Source organism: Bos indicus x Bos taurus, chromosome 23 (assembly GCF_003369695.1).
Source record: "Bos indicus x Bos taurus breed Angus x Brahman F1 hybrid chromosome 23, Bos_hybrid_MaternalHap_v2.0, whole genome shotgun sequence".
NCBI classification, from domain to species: Eukaryota; Metazoa; Chordata; class Mammalia; order Artiodactyla; family Bovidae; genus Bos; species Bos indicus x Bos taurus.
In genome coordinates, this window is record NC_040098.1 from 18,186,786 (window position 1) to 18,208,743 (window position 21,958).

General features: G+C 46.9%; 2 protein-coding genes across 5 annotated transcripts in view; one reads left to right on the plus strand and one right to left on the minus strand.

Moving 5' to 3' along the window:
• Nucleotides 1-10,004, plus strand: part of POLH (DNA polymerase eta) — a 29,206-nt gene extending 19,202 nt beyond the window's left edge. The window contains exons 7-11 of one of the 2 annotated variants that reach the window (XM_027525325.1): nt 738-857; nt 1,440-1,563; nt 2,313-2,378; nt 6,128-6,297; nt 8,020-10,004. In XM_027525325.1, coding sequence (XP_027381126.1) covers nt 738-857; nt 1,440-1,563; nt 2,313-2,378; nt 6,128-6,297; nt 8,020-8,911 — 1,372 coding nt within the window. In that variant the 3' untranslated portion in view covers nt 8,912-10,004. The remainder of the gene's footprint in view (nt 1-737; nt 858-1,439; nt 1,564-2,312; nt 2,379-6,127; nt 6,298-8,019) is intronic. The other variant, XM_027525326.1, reaches the window with a different exon arrangement.
• A 244-nt stretch (nt 10,005-10,248) lies between these two features.
• GTPBP2 (GTP binding protein 2) lies at nt 10,249-21,582 on the minus strand. 3 transcript variants are annotated; one of them, XM_027525328.1, is made up of 12 exons: nt 19,631-19,842; nt 17,801-17,827; nt 17,129-17,313; nt 16,726-16,834; nt 16,072-16,269; nt 15,596-15,770; nt 15,243-15,462; nt 14,686-14,821; nt 14,508-14,566; nt 13,795-13,966; nt 13,183-13,347; nt 10,249-10,759 (listed from the first exon to the last, which is right to left on the minus strand). In XM_027525328.1, the coding sequence occupies exons 1-12, from the start codon at nt 19,814-19,816 to the stop codon at nt 10,718-10,720; spliced, it is 1,674 nt and encodes a 557-aa protein (XP_027381129.1). In that variant the 5' UTR covers nt 19,817-19,842; the 3' UTR covers nt 10,249-10,717. The 3 variants fall into 3 exon arrangements, with proteins under 3 accessions (XP_027381129.1, XP_027381130.1, XP_027381128.1); XM_027525329.1 differs by lacking the exons at nt 10,249-10,759; nt 19,631-19,842 and adding exons at nt 10,972-12,953; nt 21,158-21,582; XM_027525327.1 differs by lacking the exon at nt 10,249-10,759 and adding an exon at nt 10,972-12,953 and having other exon boundaries at nt 19,631-19,856.
• Between the last annotated feature and the right edge of the window lie 376 nt (nt 21,583-21,958).

Below are 21,958 nucleotides of genomic sequence, written 5' to 3' on the forward strand. Positions count from 1 at the left end.
TATTATTGAAGGGACAAGATATAACTGTTCAAAGCAATAATGAAAGTTCCGTAATCAAGAGTGTATGGAACTGCTAAATGAATTGTACAGGGAGTCACCAAAGTTCATAAAAGTCATCTGAGAAGGACTTATAAAAAGGGCATGGGATTTTGTTTTCAGATTTGGCACAATTTGGAGTCAGATGAGAATATAAGAGAAATACCAATTTGGAGAATGTTTTGAACACAAAAAAGGAGAAAGTATAAGGTATTTTCAGTGAACGGGACATGACCTAGGACCATATTGAGGAAAATAAGTAATGGAAAAAGGACTGAACAGATAGGTTAAGGACAGATTATTAGACATCTCAAAGGCTAGGTTGAAGAATTACTATATTCTTAAATACAAAAGGTTTTAGGTATTGAAGGGGTTTGTTTTGGGAGGTGGAATTTGAATCCATAAATGGGACAGTAGACCCTGTACAATTGAAAAGTTTATATAGTTGATTTGATAACCACTTAATGAATTGGCCCTTGTGTTTATGCTCCGGTTACTCCTATTCCTAGGCCCTAACTCCCAGAGTATTGAATTCCCAGTCATCTAGTCTTATTCTAGAAAATCAACAATTTACAGAACCACTGTGTGTTATCATTTTCCCTGAATCTTGGAGAGCTGCTTACACAGACAAAATATTTTATATCTACTGCTAACCAGATATTGATGATGTTACTTACAAATTTATTGTCTTTTGTTGTTAGCCGTAATCTTGGAGGAAAACTAGGGGCCTCTGTCATTGAAATCCTGGGGGTAGAATACATGGGAGAGCTGACCCAGTTCTCTGAACCCCAGCTCCAGAGTCATTTTGGGGAGAGGAATGGGTAAGTGATTCCTGATACTGTTCGGTCATAACTTTTATGGATATGTTAAATTGAAATGTAGACAAAAGCATCAGGTAAAATCTAGACCTGTTAGGTTAACATTCACTCCTTGAGGTAACTGCACTGATCCTTTTGCTTTAAAATATTAGATCACTATAGCCTATCAGTCCAGTTTTTTTTTCCCCCCATGTACCTAACTAATTAGGTTGGTAGAAAGGAAGTCTTACTTTGAAGCTTGGTTACATACGTGTACAAAGATGCTGTTATTCCTTTAAGATCCTTGTATTTAGGCTTAGTAAGTACCAAAAAAGCTTGGGGATGTAAAATCCTGTAGCTTGGTTGGTACTTTTCCAAAAATATAAATGATGACTTGACCTTAGAAAGCATAGTTAGTATTCTTCTCCTGAGTAGTTTATCGTACTGGAATTCATGGGGAAGGGCAAGATTCTGTGATGTACTTAATTTTGAATAGATTTTTCCTTTTTCATGAAAGGGATAAAAGGTTTAGTATAATATAGGTATTTTGTTTTAACAAAAATAGTCATTTGCTTTCACCTTAAACTTTTGTGTTGGTTTTATTAGATCTTGGCTATATGCCATGTGCCGGGGGATTGAACATGATCCAGTTAAACCCAGGCCAATAACCAAAACCCTTGGCTGCAGCAAGAACTTCCCAGGAAAAACAGCTCTGTCTACTCGGGATCAGGTGGGCAGACACATTCCTGACAGAACATTGTCTCTTTTAAGGGAACTGGTGGGTAGGTTTTGGTAGCTGTGAAAACTTAGATGGAACCTTTATGCTGTAAAATATGCAGGAAACAGAAGGGGTTTTGTGTTGAAAATTGATGAGTTTCACTTGGGATTTTTATTATTTCTTTTCCTTTCTTCCTTTCTTCATCTAAAAAGAACTAGAATGGAACTAACTTAAGTTTGAAATGGAATTACTCATTTTTTGGTAGATGAAAACTTAGGAAGCCAGGATATTGTGCCTCTGGTTTGTGTCTTTTTTCTCAGAGCTGGAACATGCCTTAAGTTTACCTGATAGCATGCCAGCAAGAAAAGAAAGTGAAAACTCTTAGATTAGGGCAGGTCAGAGTTCTGAAGATTTCTATCATCTGGTGATCCTTATGGGGGAGACTTTGTTGCACACTTCCATTTTGGGGAGAACTGAACAAAACGACCATTTTTGCATGCAGAGTTGCTTAAGTCATGTCTGAGTCTTTGCGACCCTATGGAGTATAGCCGGCCAGGCTCCTTTGTCCAAGGGATTCTCCAGGCAATAATACTGGAGAGGGTTGCCATGCCTCCAGTATCTTCCCAACCCAGGGATCAAACCCATGTCTCTTAGGTCTCCTGCACTGGCAGGCGGGTTCTTTACCACTAGCGCTACCTGAGAGTTCTATAATAAACCTAGAGTCTTTAAATGAAAGTTTAAAATCTCAATACTTTTTTTAGGTGCAATGGTGGCTTTTGCAATTAGCCCAGGAACTAGAGGAGAGACTCATCAAGGACCGAAATGCTGTAAGATTTTCTTTATTGCTTTGGTGAGCTTTGGGATATAAATATCAGTATGGAGTAGAAAGAAGATACAAAAAGATACCAGCTAGAAAATGTTAAGAAATCTTTTATCTTTTCCCATAAAACTGCCGTAAAACTCAATATGATTTTCAAAAACCTCGATCTGTGAACTGCTGACTAGATCTGTGAAGACCTGACTACTCCTGTCTCCCTCATTACCATTTGCTTTTACATTTTTGTATATTATCTAAATCCCACTCCAACTCTGAATACACAGTGGATCTTCATCAGAGTACAGAACTGTTAAGCAGGACATTTAGGGATTGGACTGTAAATTATTCAGCTTTAACACAGTCCATGTGACAAAGAAGTATTCAGTTCTAGAGACAGAGTCTTAAGGCAAAGATTAAACATATGATTAGTTTATCTTCTCTCTTTAAAAAAACTATTGATACATATATATATTTATATACCATAAAATTCACCCATTTACAGTATAAAGTTCAGCAGTTTTCATATATTTCAGAGTTCAACTATTCCATAATCAATTTAAGGACATTTCCATAACCCCAAAAGAAATCCTGTACCTGTATTAGTGGGTACTAATCCTGTATTAGTGGATACTAATAGTTATTCTGCAAGCCCTAGGCAATTCTAGTCTGCTTTCTGTCTGTATAGATTTACTATTCTGGACATTTCATATCTGTGCAATAATCTTATATGTGGCCGTTTGTGACTGGCTTGAAATCTTTAACATGTTTCCAAGGTTTATTCATATTGTAGCATCTATCAGTCCTTTATTCCTTTTTATGACAATAATATTCTACTGAATGGATATACCACATTTTATCAATTCATCAGTGAATGGATATTTGAGTTGTTTCCACTTTTTGGCTATTATAAGTAATGTTGCTGTGAACATTCATGTACAGATTTCTCTGTAGACATGTTTTCCCTTCCCTCGTATATATACCTAGGAGTAGAATACTGAGTCACATGGTAACTCTGTTAGCACATGAGGCTGTTGCTGCACTATTTTATACTCCCAGCAATGTAAGAGGCTTGTGATTTCTCTATATCTTTATTCTTTAGTCGCTAGGTATAAAGTGGTTTTCAGGTGCATATTGACTATTTTCTGATTTTATTTGGAGAAATACCCGTTGAGATCCTTTGCCATTTTTGAAATGAGCTGTCTCTTTATATTGAGTTTTAAAACTTCTGTGTGTGTTCTGGATACAAATCCCTTGTCAAATATATAATATATAAATATTTTCTCCCATTCTGTGGATTTTCTTTTCATTTTCCTGATGGTATTGCTTGATGTGTCCTCTCCTGTTGAAACATCAACTGTATACTGTCAGGAATCATCTGTAATTAACTGTCTGCCCCTTTTTAGTGGAATTGGTGGTAAATGTTCTTTGGTTGTTTTGGTTTAGTCACTAAGTCATGTCCAACTTTGCAACACATGGACAGTAGCATGCCAGGCTCCTCTGTCCTCCACTACCTCCCCGAGTTTGCTCAAATTCATCTCCATTGAGTCAGTGATGCTATCTTAACCATCTCATCCTCTGCCACCCTCCTCTGCTTTTGCCTTCAAGCTTTCCCAGCATCAGGGTCTTTTCCAATGAGTCAACTCTTTGCATTAGGTGGCCAAAGTATTGGAGCTTCAGCTTTAGCATCAGTACTTCCAATGAATATTCAGGATTGATTTCCTTTAGGATTGACTGGTTTGATCTCTCTTGCTGTCCAAGGAACTCTCAAGAGTCTTCTTCAGCACCACAATTCAAAAGTATCAATTCTTCATTGCTTAGCCTTCTTTATGGTCCAACTCTCACATCTCTACATGACTACTGGAAAAACCATAGTCTTGACTATACAGATCTTTTGTTAGCAAAGTCATGTCTCTGCTTTTTAATATGCTGTCTACGTTGGTCATAGCTTTCCTTCCAGGAAGCAAGCATCTTTGAATTTCATGGCAGCAGTCACCATCTGCGGTGATTTTGGAGCCCAAGAAAATAAAATCTATCACTGCTTCCACTTTTTACTCATCTATTTCCCATGAAGTGATGGGACCGGATGCCATGATTTTAGTTTTTTGAATGTTGAGTTTTAAGCCAACTTTTTGCACTCTCTTCTTTCACCCTCATCAAGAGGCTCTTTAGTTCCTCTTCACTTTCTGCCATTAGAGTGGTATCATCTGCATATGTTGTTGATATTTCTCCCGGCAATCTTGATTCCAGCTTGTGCTTCATCCAGCCTGGCATTTCGCATGATGTACTTTGCATAGAAGAAGGGTGACAATATACAGCCTTGATGTACTCCTTTCCCAATTTGGAACCAGTCCATTGTTCCATGTCTGGTTTTAACTGTTGTTTCTTGACCTGCATACAGATTTCACGGGAGGCAGGTAAGGTGGTCTGGTACTCCCATCTCTGGAAGAATTTTCTAGTTTGTTTTGATCTACACAGTCTAAGCTTTAGCGTAGTCAGTGAAGCAGAAGTAGATGTTTTTTTCTGGAATTCCCTTGCTTTTTCTGTGATCTAACAAAGGTTGGCAATTTGGTCTTTGTTCTTCAGTAGGTAACATAAAGAGGTTGTGCTATGGGCTTATTTGATGTTGCCCACTAGGTGTCGCTCCGTTCTCATCTCTCTATCCTCTGATAGTCTGACCTCATGTCCTGTCATTTCCCCCTCACGTACTCCACTAACAGCCTCCACTCTGCTGGCCTCTTCCCTGTTTATTTAACACACCAAGTAAATTTCACCTTCACTTCCTCCCCAGTTCCTCTATCATATCAGCAGCCTCCATCACTCTCTGCCTTACTCTGCTTCACTTTGTAGTCATTTCTATTACAAGCCTACTTGTTTGTTATATGTAGCTCCTACTACAAGATAAGATCCTCCAGAGCCTGGACTTTATTTTGTTCTCTCCTTTATCTCTCGATAGTGCCTGATACAGTTATAGTTAACTGGTTTTAGTCAACAAGGACTTTTTTGTAGTTGCGAATTTATATTCTCTCGAGATACATACAAACCTGAATAAGCTGTATTTACAAAATGCACAAAAATACAAAATGTTATTTTTACCTAAAGGTTTATTTGTCTTAAGTATATTTCTTCTCACTGGAATCTTGATTTTGAGGGGTCCCTCTGTATACTTGTCACCTTATTGCCTCTTGGCCTTACTTTCTTAGTTTGCTCTGCATCAACAGGATTCATATACTTAGATTTCACTGAAAAGTGAGTCAGTGATCTTGCTTTCTAGAGGCAAGCTCACTACCTGTGTATCTTCTATAGATGGGCTGTAAGGAGGTGATAGTAGAAACTTCTCTTCTTGAGCATGAGAGCATCAGAGGGGTTAAGAAGAGATCCACTACTCAATCCTGACCCCCTTTCAATGACTTACATGAACTCTTCCTTCAGTCACAGAATATAGTACTATAGACCTTTGTGTAATCTTCCTGCATGGATACTACAAAAGAACATTTAGGAGAAACCATTTTCATTTATTCTGTCAAATATCCTAGATATTCTAATACTCTGTCACCCAAATTATGTCTTCTCCAGTTACTTATACTCATTATATATATATATATATATATATATTATATATAACAGCACAAATATTTTAAAAATTAAACCCTATTTCCAAACCATTATGCCACCCTGCTTCTTTTCTCTCACACAGTTCAGTATTAGAATCCAGCTGCTCAAGGTAACTTTAGTTCTGTTTCAATCCTCTTACACCCACAGAACGACAGGGTGGCCACTCAGCTGGTAGTGAGCATGCGCATACAAGGAGACAGGCGTCTGAGCAGCTTGCGACGCTGTTGTGCCCTCACCCACTATGATGCTCACAAGATGAGCCATGATGCATTTGCTACCATCAGGAACTGTAACACTTCAGGAACCCAGACTGAATGGTGAGTTTACTTCTAGCTCATCTTCGTTTGAGACTCATACCCTGTCTTTATTTAAAATTAGTATATAAGCTTTCCAGTTAGGGTAGGTTCTTTGTAGCAGGACCTGTTATAGAGAGGGGTGGTCATGCATTAAGGGAGAGAACACATTAGAAATGCCAGAAACATGGTTCAGCCTCTTTGTCTACATTTGGTGCCTTCCAGTGCCCAGGGATAGGTTTGAGAGGCAGACTGAACCAATACTACCCTTTCTGATACTAATTATAGTCAGGGAATGACCAGTTCTACTTGGGAATGCAGAACAAATTTCAGAGAACTTCTGTCTTAACTGTCTGATTATTGTATTTTAAAATCATCCTTCTTGATAATGAAAATGACCTGTATTCACCAATAATCTCTATCTCACGTCCCAACTCAGTTACAAGCACCACTGGTGTAATACCAAATGTCATAATAATAAATTTCACTTCAGCTGGCCATTAAAAATAATCAGCTCTATATAGGAGTGTGTTCATTTACTGTTCAGATAGTAATGATTTTTTCAGTATTGGAATCCTATTTAACATAGCCTCTTAAATTGTAAAAGTATTCCAAATTCACAAGGTAAATATATTAATAATATGTGAGAAAGATAAACTGGTTGTTTAATATAGATCTACATTAGAGATTATAAAAAGAAAAGTTTAGTTAGCCATCTTAAGTTATTGCTTATCTGAATATATTACTCTCTAAAGTTAAGAGTCTTTGTAATACTTAGAAGACTTACTTGAAGAATACTTACTTCTTGGTATACTTGTTATTTACAAAGACTAACAAGTAAATTATTCTAAGTAAAGAATGAAGACTGTATTTATTTTCAAATATTGAGTGATTTTACTGAACCAAATGATAATTGTGATACTATGTTCACATTAAACCTTATCAACTGACAGATTATAACATTTCACCAAGAGTATAAAATATTATATTGGCAGGGAAGCATAATAGTATCTGATTATAAGACTGTCTCAAAGCATGAAAGAGAATAGTGAGATACTGTCATAATAATCTTAAAATAGCATTTACCCTTTACCTCATTGAGGGACTAAATCTGTATATAAAAGCACATTTTCATCTTCTGAAATTCAACTTATGTGAAAATTTATTTGGATAATGAGATATAATGAGGAACTTTATGACAGAAATTTCTTGAAGTATTTCTAGAAATTTCTAGTATTTCTGAGACTAGGCTAGGTAATCAAAAGCAGTTGTGAAATTTCATTCTCTAGATAAATTCCAGAGTTGAAAATCAAGAGTTCAGGTTCTGTTTAAAAACTGCATAGAGCATTTTTTTTCAAGTCTTTCCAGTCTAAATATTTTTAAACTTTTTTGTAGCTCTAGATAGTGTCTTGCCTCACCCGTGAATTTCAGCAGCTGTGCAGCAGTATCATGAAAACAGTAAACCCACTTGTCAGGGGAGCCAACTTACACATCCTGCTTGCTGGGTATTCACCAAAGCCAGTGGTTCTCAGGGTGTGGTCCTAGACCGCCACATCAGCATCACCTGAGAACTTGTTAGAATGGCAGATTCTGTACCCATCCCAGGTCCGCTGAATCTGTATTAACCCAATATACCCCAAAGTTTGAGATAGTGATAATTTCCTTTTGTGGCAGAACCAGAGTCCCAGTCATTTAGAAACTTAATGTGTCACCTGCGGCTAATCTATTTTTTCACGTTCTATACAGGGCCCCTCCCCTTATAATGCTTTTCCTCTGTGCTACCAAATTCTGTTCCTCTACCCCTTCACCTGGCCCAGACATCACCACCTTCTTGAGCAGTGACCCAAGTTCTCTGCCGAAAGTGCCAATCACCAGTTCAGAAGCCAAGACCCAGGGAAGTGGCCCAGCAGTGACAACCCCTAAGAAGGCAACGACTTCTCTGGAATCGTTCTTCCAGAAAGCTGCAGAAAAGCAGAAAGTCAAAGAAGCTTCACTTTCTTCTCCTACTGCCACTACACAGGCCCCCATGAGCCCATCATCCAAGCCCTCATTACCTTTCCAAAGCAGTCATACTATGGGAACCGAGCCCTTCTTTAAGCAGAAAAGTCTGCTTCTAAAGCAGAAGCAGCTCACTAATCCTTCAGTTTTCTTCCCTTCACAGAAGCCACAGTCCAGTCCTAAAGAGTTACCAAACTGTTTTCCAACAGAGAATCCAGATTGTGCCCCTGACTGTGAAAAGATGTTGAAGCTAGGATCCCCCAAAACAACTCCCACAGAGATGGATTTGGCCCAGAACAGCCTCAGCAGCCTTGCTTCTTTAACTTCCACATCTGCTCTGGAGGTGGCTCAGAAAGCAACTATGACCTCCAGTTTTCTGGCTGCTGAGGACCAAGTGCCCTGCGAGAAGTGTGGCTCTCTGGTACCTGTGTGGGACATGCCAGAACACTCAGACTATCACTTTGCATTGGAGTTACAGAACTCCTTTTTGCAGCCCCACTCCTCAAACCCGCAGGTTGTTCCTGCCAGTTCTCCTCAAAGCAAAAGAAATCCCAAGAGCCCTCTGGCCTCAAATAATAAACGGCCCAGGCCTGAGGGCATGCAGACACTGGAATCATTTTTTAAGCCATTAACACACTAGTGCTGCCCTCAGGCTTGCAGCAGGGTGGTAATATTTTATCTGTAACCTGGGAGGTGGGAATAAGTTCACTTCTCAAGGAGACTTATAACTGCATGAAATTTTTAATAAGAAAAATAATCCAGATCTTGAGTTAAGACTCCCATCTCTTTGTAGGCATGGATTCAAATCCTATTGCTGATAAGGATGTAAAAACTCATTTTTCAGATCATAACTGTTTTTTTAATTGTTAGTCTTTCACTTTTCACTTTCATGCATTGGAGAAGGAAATGGCAACCCGCTCCAGTGTTCCTGCCTGGAGAATCCCAGGAACGGGGGAGCCTGATGGGCTGCCGTCTATGGGGTCTCACAGAGTCGGACACCACTGAAGCGACTCAGCAGCAGCAGCAGGGAAGCAGTGTCAGTTTAGAATGCCTGAGCCTTGGAGCCTAAGAGATCTGGTTCCAAACCTGGCTTTGCCTCTTAGAATATGTCCTCAAGCAAGTCACCTTGTCCAGGACCTTGTTACTCCCAGTGCGATTTTGAGGACCAGCAGCAACACAAAGGAATGTGTTCTCCAGCCTCATCCCCACCCCTGCTGAATCTGTGTATTAATGAACTTGAGAAATGAATTTGATCGAGAAAATAATAACTGTCCTCTGGGCAATGTCATTTCCTTAGACCCTAAATACACATTTAAGAGGGAAGTGCTTGAGCCTTCAGGGTCACTGCCCTGTTCAGCTCTTTCCTATTGAAGTGTGAATATTTATTTAGCTTAAGGTTTTAAATGAATTATTGTAGCTTTTTGCACTTGTCTGTTTATATTACTGTATACTTACGTTGCTTATGTGTGTGGCTGTCAGCTGTGGCTTTTCTGATGTGGGACATGTTGATTACACAGAGAAGCCAACCAAAGGTCAACTGAGTGATGGGGGCATAAGGTACATGTACTCAAACCAGTACTTTTAGGCTTATTTTAGCTTATTTATAAATTGGGGACCTACAGTTTGAAGGGGGAATATTTGAAAACCACTGTGTCTAGCAAATTAGTTCTTCCTCCAAAAATACTTTCCACTTTTGTGTTAAGTATCTAATAAAAGACAGTACTTACCATGTACATGGCTCTTCCTTACCAGATCTGTAGATTTCTTCAAGGCAAGACTTCTTCACAGAGACTTCCCTGGTGGTCCAGTGGCTAAGACTCCCGTGCTCCCAATGCAGGGGGCCCAGGGTTCAATCCCTGGTCAGGGAACTAGATCCCACATGCTGCAGCTAAAGATCCCACAGGCAGCAATGAAGACCCAGTGCAACCAAATAAATATTTAAAATGGGAAGAAAAAAAAAAGAATTCTTCACAGTGCTTTGCACACAATAGGTCCTTGATATTCACTGGATGAATACAGAGTGAAAATTTTAGGATTAGGGGAACTAACACTAAAAATGTACAGACTACTATACACTTTTTCATCCTTCTCAGTGCTGTATCAATGCAGAGTGCCTCACTAGTTTGTGGAGATGTCTCAGTATCATTTTCTAAAACTTCCTTTCTTAATCTAGGGAGAAGTTTGAAAAGAAATCTCCTTTGGGTGCTGTACAGATCAAGTTGAACAAATTGTTAACACTTCAGTAGACAGGAAGAAGTCATACAGAAAAGCACTGTGGTAGAAACTTTGGTTCCAGTGGCCTTCTAGAGGCCAGGAGCGGTCCTCGGGGGAGGGGAGAGGGAGCACTAGTGAAGAACCAACGAGGCCACACCGGAGGCACACCTTGGTTTCTTGGGGATGCAGACAGATGTGCAAGGGCCAGTGTTGGGCAAGACCTGTAGTACCTTCATGGTGACTGCAGCCTTCCCTCATAGCAGTTTATGAGCAGCTGTACGGAAGGAAGTAAAGGGTTTTTAGTTCCCAACACCAGTAGGAAGTTCTTCAACCACAGGCTTCTTAGTAGCCAGTTAAACCAGCGATATTTAAAAAGCAGCCAAGGGACTGTGCTTCCCCTGCAGGGGGTGCAGATTTGATCCCTGGTGTCAGGGAACAGATGCTTCATGCTGTGCAGTGTGGCCAAAAAGGGCAGCGAAGCCTGAATGGTAGGGAGGCTCACTTTAATACTCTGAAGGCAGAATACCCCTGGGACCATAGGCCACATTTATTATTAAATTTCTTTTGCAAGGATCAGTACTGCAAATGTAGTCCCTGTTTTTTGCATTGGACTTTAACCTTGAGCCATATTTCTCCACCCATAGAATGTGGTAGTCAGGTACTCTGAACACAAACAGGAAGAAGACAGGTTTCAGTGGGTAGCCTTCAGCTCCAAAAAGTCAGTTTAGACTATAATATGAACCTCACTACACTTTGCATTGCTAGGAAAAGAGTGAGGATCAGATTGCCATGTCTCTTAAGTTCTACCCATCACTACATAGCTGGCATGCTTATCTCTAAATCTCTGATGGGGCAGTCATCAGCCTCCTTATGTAACCCTGTGACCATGAGCAAGTGGCCAGCCCCTCAAGTACAGGATGGGTACCTGTCTTAGCTGGAAAGGTGACAGTTTGACTTTCTATTCTGCTCAAAGAACTATGCAAACCAAGCCAGCATACTTAAGTCACAGCACTGGGACACTGACCGCAAGTGGGGGAGAGGAAAGGACGCAGGGTGAACACGAGGCCGGATGGGTTCTTTCCCCCCATTAGGGCTTAGCAGCATAAGGGTTTTGCTTTTCTCTGATCCTCGAGAGGAATTCAGCTCTGGAAGATGAGCCTGGGGCTTAAACATAAGCACGGTGTGTTCAATAAAACATTTTTATTCTGTACAATATATATATGTGTATTTAAATATATATATGTATGTATGTGTATATATATATATATACATACACGCAGAGAAACCTCAACCAAATCCCTGAGTCCATGGGAACCCAGGACACTAACAAAGGGAAAGGAGGGAATCCATGCCCTAAGGAGTAGGAAATATGGCAACATCTTTCCCTTTCCTCCAGGTTCCCTGCAACAGAGGGAAAGGGATGCTCACTGCAAACTACTAAAACAAGAGAGGACTTACATGGGGCCAGAGGGGAGGTGAGGGTGTGGGACGGGGAGCTGTGGTCGGGGAAAGTAAAACATACTGGTTGATCCAGCGTTAAAATCAACAGATCACTGCGGAGGCAGGGACAAGACTGACTGACATGCAGCTGACCCTCGGTTGGCCAAGTCTTAGCTTGGCGGCCCCACACCTGGGCCAGCACAACAAATAGCACCTGTGGGGCCTTTGAGAGGAGAAACGGGGGACGTGGCCCTTGAATGAAGAAGGGAAGGGGGAGAAAGCTGAGGAGCTGGCCTTGTGTCTTGGCACAGGGTGGGAGCTCTGCCTTCACTGTCCCTGTGCCTTTTCTTCAGACCCTGGGCCACCTGATGGCCCGGAGCAGAGGTCTTTTGTCCACAGTCAAGTAGAGGTGGGCAACTTACATGGCCTTGAGAAGAGGTATAGAAAAAGGAGAGCTTTCGAGGACCACCCCCAGCAGTTGTGACAATTCCTGACGTGCAAGAACCACACCAGTGGATCATGCCCAGTCCTGACAGTGGGGCCGGTGTGGCAGTGGTCAGCTCCCTCCGGTAGACAGGCCGCAGGGTTGCCAAGCTTGATGAGCCAACCAGGTGAACACTAGGCTACTGAGCACTGCCCTGAATTCTCCTGTCTTCTCCCTCACGACTGACTGCCCCTCCCTGGTCATACCTAGATTGGCATGTCTCCAGAAAAGGTGGCAGGGAGCAGGCAGTGGAGAGCGCCCCCTCTCTCTAGCCTACTAACACACAGCCGCCAACGTGGGGGGCAGCATGGCCGGAAGTCACCTTTTGTATTGTAGGGACAGCAGAAGAGCTGTGCCCGCTTGGAGTTCAGAAGCCCATGTTGGCCTGGGCCTCTCCTGCTGCAATGGCTTGCACATCGGTGACATGGCCGATGCCCTTGGTGACACCCTCCCGGAACAGCAGCTTGGCGCCCACCTTCAGGTACTCTGGGTGTTTCAGGAAGCGGAAACGTACCACTGCCTTCTCCCCTGTCCGCAGCTTGTCCTGCAGCAGATACACGGTCACTGGCCCTGGACCATGCCTCTTGTCTCTACTAGTCTTGGCCCTCCACCCTCGAGGGTTGAGCAGGCATCTACCCACCCCAAGTGGGGCTTTGTCCCCTTGGAGGGATAAGGGAGGTCTCTGAGTCTGGGGACAGGCTTCCCTCCTTTCTGGATGCAGGAGAATTCTGACTGTTCCCTGGGAAAACGGGGGCATGGCTGGGTCCCCTCACCTTGGCATGGATCTTCTCCACCACTGCTGTCTGGCGTACGTTGCCCACATGAACTGTCACCTGGAAGCCTCGCCGGAAGGTGGTGGCATGGAACAGCAGGACTATCTCTGCCTCGAACACTGAGCAGATGGTGGGATTCATCTCTGGGCTCACCATCACCATGCCCTGGGGAGGCAGAGCCCTCACACTCAGGAAGGGCAGACCTCACATTAGTGTCTCCTCCCTGGCCGCCCTCACACCCTTTACAGCTTCCTCTAGGACTTCAAACACAAAGACCTCAGAAGACTGAAAACCCGACTGAAAACCCTTCTCTTTAAGGAGCCCTCCCTTACCCACCTGTGTCCTCTAACCCTTCTAATGCTTGGTATTTTCAGAGTCCTAGACACTAGGGTTGTGACACAATGATTCACATTTAGCGATCTGTGCTTTGTGAGTATCCTAAGCCTTCTCCATACCCAGACAGTGTCTGTCCATACCCGGACAGCCCTCTTGGGTTAGAGACCATGTTCCCTCTGAGTTCCCCTGAAGCACCTTTGATGCTTCTCCTTCAAGCAGCCAGCCTCCCAGGCACTTTTCTTTGTGTTTTCTCTCCAACCCACCCTTCCACCTCACCTTGCGAAGGAGAGATCTGTCAAAGTCTCCGAGGGCCAGTGTAGCGGCCTGACCAGCTCGCAGCACACGACAGGCAGAGCGGTTGCGTTGGATGCTGCAAACTCTGAGCTCCAGGAAGCAGCCGTCATCCGTGGGGCCCACCACCAGCTGGTCCCCCTCACGGCAAATCCCACTGCAGCCCAGAGGGCAGGAGGCACAGCGTCAGCCTAAGCCCCACACGTACTTCTCTACTAGGTCATTCCCTTCTGAGTCCCTCAGGTTGGGGAGAAAGACTCCAAATTGTGACTCAAAGCTAAGGAGATGACTGCCTTGCCCCAGTCCAGACTGAAGGCTCACACCAGCAGAGCCTGGCAGACAGGGACCTCCTGGCTTAACACTGACCACCTGATTCCTGAAAGAGCAATCATGCCCTTGGGCAGAGTTTCAGGGGACCTTGTTTCCCTGGTGGCAATGAAGTCAGCTGAATGCACTCTAGGTGTCTTCGTGGGGTCAAGACTCAGACTTCCCCCTGCAGAGGCCTGAAGGATCCTAAGAAGTGGCAAGTTTCTTCCCTTATAAGCCAATTTATGGGCTTTCTCCATCTCTGATGGTGAAAGCCTCATCTACAAACAAGCACATCTGTTCACCGCCAGGGTGGCCTGTGAGCTATGATGTTTTCAGGTCCTTGGGTGTGTAAGGGCTGAGTGGGGTAGATAACAAGAAAGGCAATTCACCTGGAAAGCGTCCCTCCAACAACTGTGCCCACTTCTGGTACCGTGTAGATTTCATCCACCTGAAGCCAAAGAAGATTCTATCAAGGGCTGGCAGCTCTAAAACCTCAAAACAGACTCTGGGCTCAGGATTAGTCCCTCCTAGTTCCCTGGCTGACTGCCTGTCCAGATGGCCAATTACCTGGAACTCTGTCAGCTGCTGCATGAGCTCCTCCTGCTCTTTGCTATTGGTGAGTGGAGGCAAAATATTCAGAAAGACTTTGAGCAGGTCCAGGCTTTCTCCAGACACACTGGACAGTGTGAAGATAGGGGTGATGCTGTAGAGGGAGGCAGAAAATGGGCAGATGAGGAAAGTTCCAAATAGGAGGCAGTGGCTGGAGCCCCTACATGGAAAGGCAAGCCTCTCTCAGAGTGGACAGGGGCTGCCCTCTCCTATCTGGTAACCATTTCAGGAGCTTGGGGCCTCTCTCTATGAGTTTGGCACGTGAGACCCATCCCAGAGCCCAGGGAGATGACAAACGTCTGGCACAGCACTTTGCCTCTAGGCTTCCAGGGGTCAGCAAAGCTGGTTGGGGGAAGGATCCAGCCTTCAGCAAAGACTCCCTCCCACAATCCCAACCTGGAAAACCACAGAACTGAGCCGGAACTGGTCTGGTCTGTAGGGAAGGCGAGGGGTACCCCGTGCTCCAGGGCCCTGTGGCGGCCTTCCCTGAGGATTCTGGAGTGGGAAAGCCTTACTTGGGGGACTGGGCAAACTGCTGTGCAGCAGTAACGGCATCGTCCTCGGAAGTGACCAGCATGGGAACCTTGTGGCAGCCAGGCTGCTTGAGGACCCGCTCTAGCTGGCGTACTGTCCTCTCCACGGTGGTCTTGGCACACAGGTCCACCTTGCTGACCACGATGAAGAAGGGCACTTTCAGGGCCAGTGCCAGCCCCAGGTGTTCCCGTGTGGTGCCAGCTGCTCAGAGAAGGCGGGCGGGAGAGTCAGGATGCGGGAATGGGGAGAGAGCAAGAGGAGAGGTGGTCTGGCTCCCAGATGTGTAGGGGCCCGGGGAGAAGAGTGACCCCGCCCCTGCACCGACGCCTCTTACCGATCCCAGTGTTTGCACTGACGAGGAGCAGGGCGCAGTCGGGGCAGTAGGAGGTGAGGCCGAAGATGGTGGTGTGCAGGTACTTGTGGTGGCCTGCCAGGTCGATGAAGGTGATCATCTTGGAGCTGCTCTCACAGATCTCTTCTGCCGTCCGTGAGTCACTGTAATTCACCACCTGGCCCAGAGCCCCGGGCTCTCAGTGCCCCTGGCCAGCCTCCCCAACCCTGCAAGATCTGCCAGGACCTAAACCAGTCCCTGGGTAACCCTGCCTCTTAACCCTGAGCCCCCACTGAGGATTTAGTTCAGTTGATTCCCTGTTTGTTTTCTAAGGAGGTCACAGCGGGTTCAGTGTCCTCGGGCCTTCCTTCATCTACACTACTCCACAAAGTCTCCACACTCTGCCCTCACTCTGTCCTTCACCACTACCATCCCATCCTCAGAGTCTGGTCCCACTGGGTCCCGGTGATTGCATGCACCTCTCCCTTGCTGTTAAAGCCCAGGATCTCAAAGCTGATGCTGGAGGTCCGGCCGGATTGAATCTCATGCAGGTGGCGGAAAAGGTTGAGCCGAGCCCGGCCCCGCCCATTGTCCAGCTCTCCCTGGGTCAGGACTCCAAGCAGAGTTGACTTCCCTGAGTCCACATTCCCCAGGACAGCCACACGGAGGTCCAGGAACTGCAGATGAATTGTCAGAGGTCAGGTTCCAACCCCTCACCTCTGTCCACTGAAAGGTCAAAAGCAGCGGCAGGGACCTCCCCGGCGGTGTGGTGGGTAAGAATCTGCCTGCCAATGCAGGAGACATGGTTGATCCCTGGTCCAGAATGACTGCACGTGCAGGGGAGCAACAAAGCCCAGGAGCCACAACTACTGTAGCCTGTGCACCTAGAGCCGGTGCTCCGCAACGAGAAGCCACCAGGATGAGAAGCCCATGCACCACAATGGAGAGTAGCCCCTGCTCACCAACTAGAGAAAGCCGGTGCACACCAACAAAGACCCAGTCCAACCAGAAAAAAAAGGCATAGGCAGTCTCTGGGGACCAAATCTCAGAGTCCCAGGCCAGGGAAGAGTCTGCCACCATAGGACCTTCCCAGGGAGCAGGGGTGTGAGAAACAGGAAGGGGTGGGGACCCACCTGTTGGTTGTCAGGAACCTTTCGTACTAGCACCTCGGTGATCTTCCGGGGTGTGTCGCTATCATAGTCCACTTCTCGCTCCCGGAGAACAGTGATGTCTGCCCCGACTCTGTCACAGCAAGGCCACAGCTGCCACATCTCACCTGTACTCCCCATCCCCCCTGGACCCATGGCCTTCTCATACTTCCCCCAGAGCTCCGAACACCTTACTCCACTTCCTACCTGCCTCCAATCTATCCTGCATCCACAGCTCCCTTGACACAAATGAACCTTAAGTCAAGGGGCAAAAAGCCTGGGTCCAGGGCAGAGGACCCCAGAAAACTAACCCTCCCCACTTCAGCCCTTTGTCCAGAGAAGGCAGGTCCTGGGGATTTAGGGAAAGGAGGACCAAAGGGAAGCATACTTCTCTGCCATCCGGTGCAGGGTCTTGAGGGAAGCCCGCATCTCCTCCTCAGCCAGCCCCACCAGCAGCCCATTGTCCTCTACCCCAATCTGGTAGACGGCCTCACCACGGCCCTCCTGGAGCCGCCACTTCATCTGGGTCACCAGGTGCTCAAAACGATACTGGGATGGATTCACCAGCTTCAGCTTAGGGCAGGTGAAGTATCATGAGAAGAAAAAGTCAGAGATGTTCCTCCTGACCCCACAGGTTCCCCATCTGTCCTGCTGCAAGGACCAGGGCCTTCCCTTCCCTCTTAACCACCCTCATCCCTGACCTCTTCGGACAGCGCGTCCTCTTCCAACAGAATGAGGTACAGAGCCCTTACTCTGAACCACATCTTTAAATGACTGCTGCTGCTAAGTTGCTTTTCAGTCGTGTCCGACTCTGTACGACCCCATAGACGGCAGCCCACCAGGCTCCCCCGTCCCTGGGATTCTCCAGGCAAGAACACTGGAGTGGGTTGCCATTTCCTTCTCCAAAGCATGAAAGTGAAAAGTGAAAGTGAAGTCCCTCAGTTGTGTCTGACTCTTAGCGACCCAATGGACTGCAGCAGTATAGAGCATAAAGTTAGAAGGATCATAGAAAATCATCCCACACCAAGGACAACCTGCCCCTCCCCAGCCTAAGACTCACTTTATATTCGATGTTTCCATCTTCAGCCTGAAAAGAAACAGGGAGCTGTTACCACACACTGTCCAGGCCTAACCCTTACTTCCCCGATTCCCAGTGGGGTTCAGGCAGCTAACTTATGAGAGCAGGAAGCTTGAGCTGCACTTTGTTTAGGTGTCTGTCAAAGGTCATGGCAGACTAGCCCTGTACTCAGTTCCAGGGTGACCTCTCTGAAGGAAAGGCCTCCAAGAACACAGTCAGTCATCTATCTAAGCCAGGAACGGAACCCTGAGTCCCTCTTTTTTGGATCACTGGCAGCATGCTCTTCTTAGATGTAAGATCACCCTCTTTCCTTCCTTCTAGGGCCTCAAATTGCTGTTCCCACGTCTGTGTCTTCTCCATGTCCAGGCTGTGGAGGCCGTTCTTTGCCACTGGTCTGAGACACCATTTCCTTCCTGCCCGCCCTTCAGCTGATGACACCAAGAGTAAGAGGTTGCAAGAGGTTTTGGAGCAGTGCCAGAGGGTGAGCTCAGCACTGGTCACTACAAACCCAGTGAGAGAGGAGCCAGGTGAAGGAAGAGTCAAGTCTCCAAAGTTGCGGTTGAGATGAAGAAACTCAGAAAAGATAATGAAGGAGGCAGACACCACAAACCAGACCACTGTGGCCTTTCCCCTTCTGCCCCCTAGCCCTCGCGCCCCAGCTGAGGTGAAATCTTGAGTCCATCACACCACCCCCTCCCCTTCCCTATATCAGATGACCCAACACAGAAGTATCCTATTGCCCGAGCCTTCCCCTCTCAGGTGCAAAAGGATATGAGATTTGCCTGTCCTGCCAGTCCTGTATTTCTGCACTCCTCCTCCCTGGCCATTTCATTTTCCTTCTCCCCTTCCTGTCATCATTCCATCCCTTCAAGGCTCTTTGACTCTCAGGCTCTTATAGGTCTTCACTGATAATCCCATGGGAGTGTAAAGGAGACCTTTCCCCATCAACAGAGACCTTCCTTTTTTTCATTTTGCTGGACATGAAAAATTAGAATGAGTGGCTTCAGAATACTGATACAAGGATGATGGTCTAGGCTAAAGTTTCTCAAAGTGTGGTCCCAGGACCAGCAGCATTCGCATCACCTGGGAACTTGTAAGAAATACAGATTATCAGGGACACCTTTGACCTACTGAATCAGAAATTTTAGGGGTGCAGCAGGTGATTCTCTAACGTGCTCAAGTTTGACAACCACTGGATGAGGCTCTTCTCCTGTGTCCTCCTTTTCTATAGAGGGACAAAGTAGCAATTATTGTCTGCCTTAGGGAACAGCTGGAGCAGGAAGGTGGAGGCTGTGCACACTTCCTCGTAGGACAGGCAAAGGGCGGGAGGACTTAGCCTGAGTGTTCTCTGCTTGTGTTTGTGTGTGTGGAGAGGGAGGGAACATATTGCTCTTTTCCCGGTACTCCTCTCCTCCCTGGAACAAGTTTAGAAAACTCTAACTGCTCACTTCCCAGGATGCAGTCTCCTTTCCTTCAGTTGCACAGGAAAAGGGCTTGGGCATTCTACTCTGCTCTTCCTAAGGGATGCGGATGGGACCGCCTTTCCCCACTTCACCTGGAGTTCCTTAGATCAGAGTGGGGAGATTCCCGCCGCCCTCCCAACTCTTCCTCCCCAGGGTCCTAACACAGGAATGGAGGCCCAGTCTTTCTGTCCCTTCTCCCTGGGGTCCTTGGACCGGAAAAAACGGTTCTCCTCTTCTCAGGGGTCTATGACACCGGAAGGGGGTACTATTTCTCTCTGTCCCGCCTTCCTGGAGTCCCGGTACCGGAAGGAGTGGTTACCTCTGACCCCGCCACTTATCAGGTGCTCACCTCGGGGGGCAGGTACGGGGGGTTGTTTGCTTTGCTCCCTCTGTTCCTTCCGTTCTTTTTCTTCCCCTTCGGGCCACCGCAGCTGCTGCCGCCGCCGGCGCCCCTAGCCTTGAGGGTTCCGCCCACGGCCGGGCCCCCTCCGGGCCGGCAGCAGCCGCCGAACAGCTCCGATACCCGCGAGTCCATCCGCCGCTGCCGCCAGCCCCCCGCCCGGCCCCTCCCCCCCGCCGCCACCGCCGCCGCCGCCGCGGACTCCGCCGCCGCCGCCGCGCCTACTGCCACGGCCGAGTCGGGCCAGCCAGAGGAGAGCGGGGTGGGGCCCTGGGCAGGCCACGCCCCCGCATCCCCTGGCCTCCGGGTCGCGTCAGAAACAACCGCGGAGCACCATGGGATATAGAGTCCTTAGGCCTAGGAGCTCCCTGGAAAGAGTTCGCCGCAGCCCTACAACTCCCAGGAGGCATCGCGGCGCAAGGGGCCGCGGGTGGCTTCTAGGCGTAGGCAAGGAGCGCGGCTTTGCGCGCAAAGGCCTAAGGGAGCTGTAGTCTGGTTCCAGTCTCCGAGAGCTGAGCGGGTCTTTTCCAGGGGCCTGGAGGTGGGGCAGTCACTGGAGTCGGGGGAGCTTACATAGAATCTAGCCTTGTAGGCGCTTCTGGATTTGGCCCCTTAACGCGATCGCAGACAAGATGTTTTGGACCTGGAGAGCTGAAGAATTCAGGGCGACTTGTCCCTCCAGCCTACTGGTTCCGCCCATGCCTCAGTTTCTCCCTCAATGGCATGCGTGCCTTCTGGGTGAGTCAGGACCAATGCCAGGGCGGAGGCGGATGGTGGTTAGCCTAATTATGGCTTTTATTGTTACGATGATTATGCCACCTTTACACAGTGGTCACTGCTTTATTACCGGGCTGGCACCCTCCGGGGGCTGGTTTTAGCAGCCCGAGACACCGCGGTAGCCCCGACACGAGGCCTGAATCTATAAACCAGCCCTGCCCTGCAGCGAGTGCCCGCAGCGAGTATTACCCCTCCCCTTTATTTTGAAGCAGAACCAATCCGGGAGAACCGAGTTTGGTTTTAAAACAACCAGGGGGTGTAGGAGGGGCCTGGCCCCTACTTGGGCGGGGCTGGGGCTCGGGTTACGTCAACCGCTGCGAGGGCGGGGGAAGTTGCCTGGAATAGAAACTTGGCAAAGGGCCCAGGGGACTGCTGACTTTTGACTTTCTTGCCAAGCTGTCAACTCTCTTGCTCTTTAGGGCTCTTGCAGTCAGCAAAGAGTAAACACATTCAGTGACATAAACCAGTGTACAACACACTAGAAAGGCAGAGTGGAGAAGCAGTTGGTGTTGCTGAGCTGGGAGTCAGGACGCCAGAGTTCAGTTCCCAGCCCCGTGGCTGTCTCGTGACTCACCACTCACCCATTGTATGTCCACTTCCCCTCTCTTCACAAACAGCGAGATCCTCAAACGCAGCCTAGAAATAAACCCTTCCCTGCAGACCTCAGTTTTCCTTGGAAAATTAGCACCAGTGGCTTACCTCTGGTGATCCTTGCAGAGGTTCAGACCTGCTGAAGTCCATGGCTTTCTCCCCAGGACCACAAGGAGGAAGGCAGGTTACTGATCAGGTAGATGCTGTCCACGTGGCATAACTCCCCAAACCGGTGAAAGCAGAAGGACCAAAATCTGCAAAAGGGCTTAGCAGACCCAACCAATTATGGGTCCTTCAAGCTGTGACTTCTGTATCCTGTTCAGCTAAAGGAAGGTTATGTTGCAGACAGCCAGGGACACAACCCCACCAGGAAAACTGCTACTTAGGGGCTGAGTGAGACAGCTGAAGAAAGATGAGGATTGGAAGCGAGAGCTAAGACTATTCCTCCAACATTATCACCACCACCACCACCACCACTGGGCTCTCTTGATAACCAGGGTCTGCTGCAGTCACCTGATAACACTTGTACTCTCATCATCACAGATCTTTCAGCTATCCCCCACACAGTTTCACTTCATTCTTTCCAATTCCCTTCTTTTAAGAGATGGAGTGGGATAGCCCATTCTGATATCCGATCTTATACCACCTGGCTTACCGCAGACAGGAGTGAAGGCTGGCAGAGGAGTAGGAGGAGCAGGGAATTCTGCCCAGGAGGAGATCAGGGTCCTGGGAGATGGAAGGTGATATGTGTGTTTAGTTTCCTGGAAGGGTTGCTTATGAGGTGCTTATGAGGTGGTTGCCTGTGGGGTAAATAATGGATGTACACACGCAGACTTTTTTCCTGGTACATAATTAGTCATTCATTCTTTATGTATAGTATCTTTACATACATTTTAAAATCAGATTTAG

Bases quoted from the DNA above. Each gene is read 5' to 3' on its own strand.
- GTPBP2 (XM_027525327.1), bottom strand. From the start codon at position 19,816: ATGGACTCGCGGGTATCGGAGCTGTTCGGCGGCTGCTGCCGGCCCGGA. The intron at 16,270-16,725 runs GTGGGTCCCCAC...ATTCATCTGCAG, and splicing joins AGGTTCCTGACAACCAACAG to TTCCTGGACCTCCGTGTGGC. The intron at 13,967-14,507 runs GTGAATTGCCTT...TCTGGGCTGCAG, and splicing joins GTTGGAGGGACGCTTTCCAG to TGGGATTTGCCGTGAGGGGG.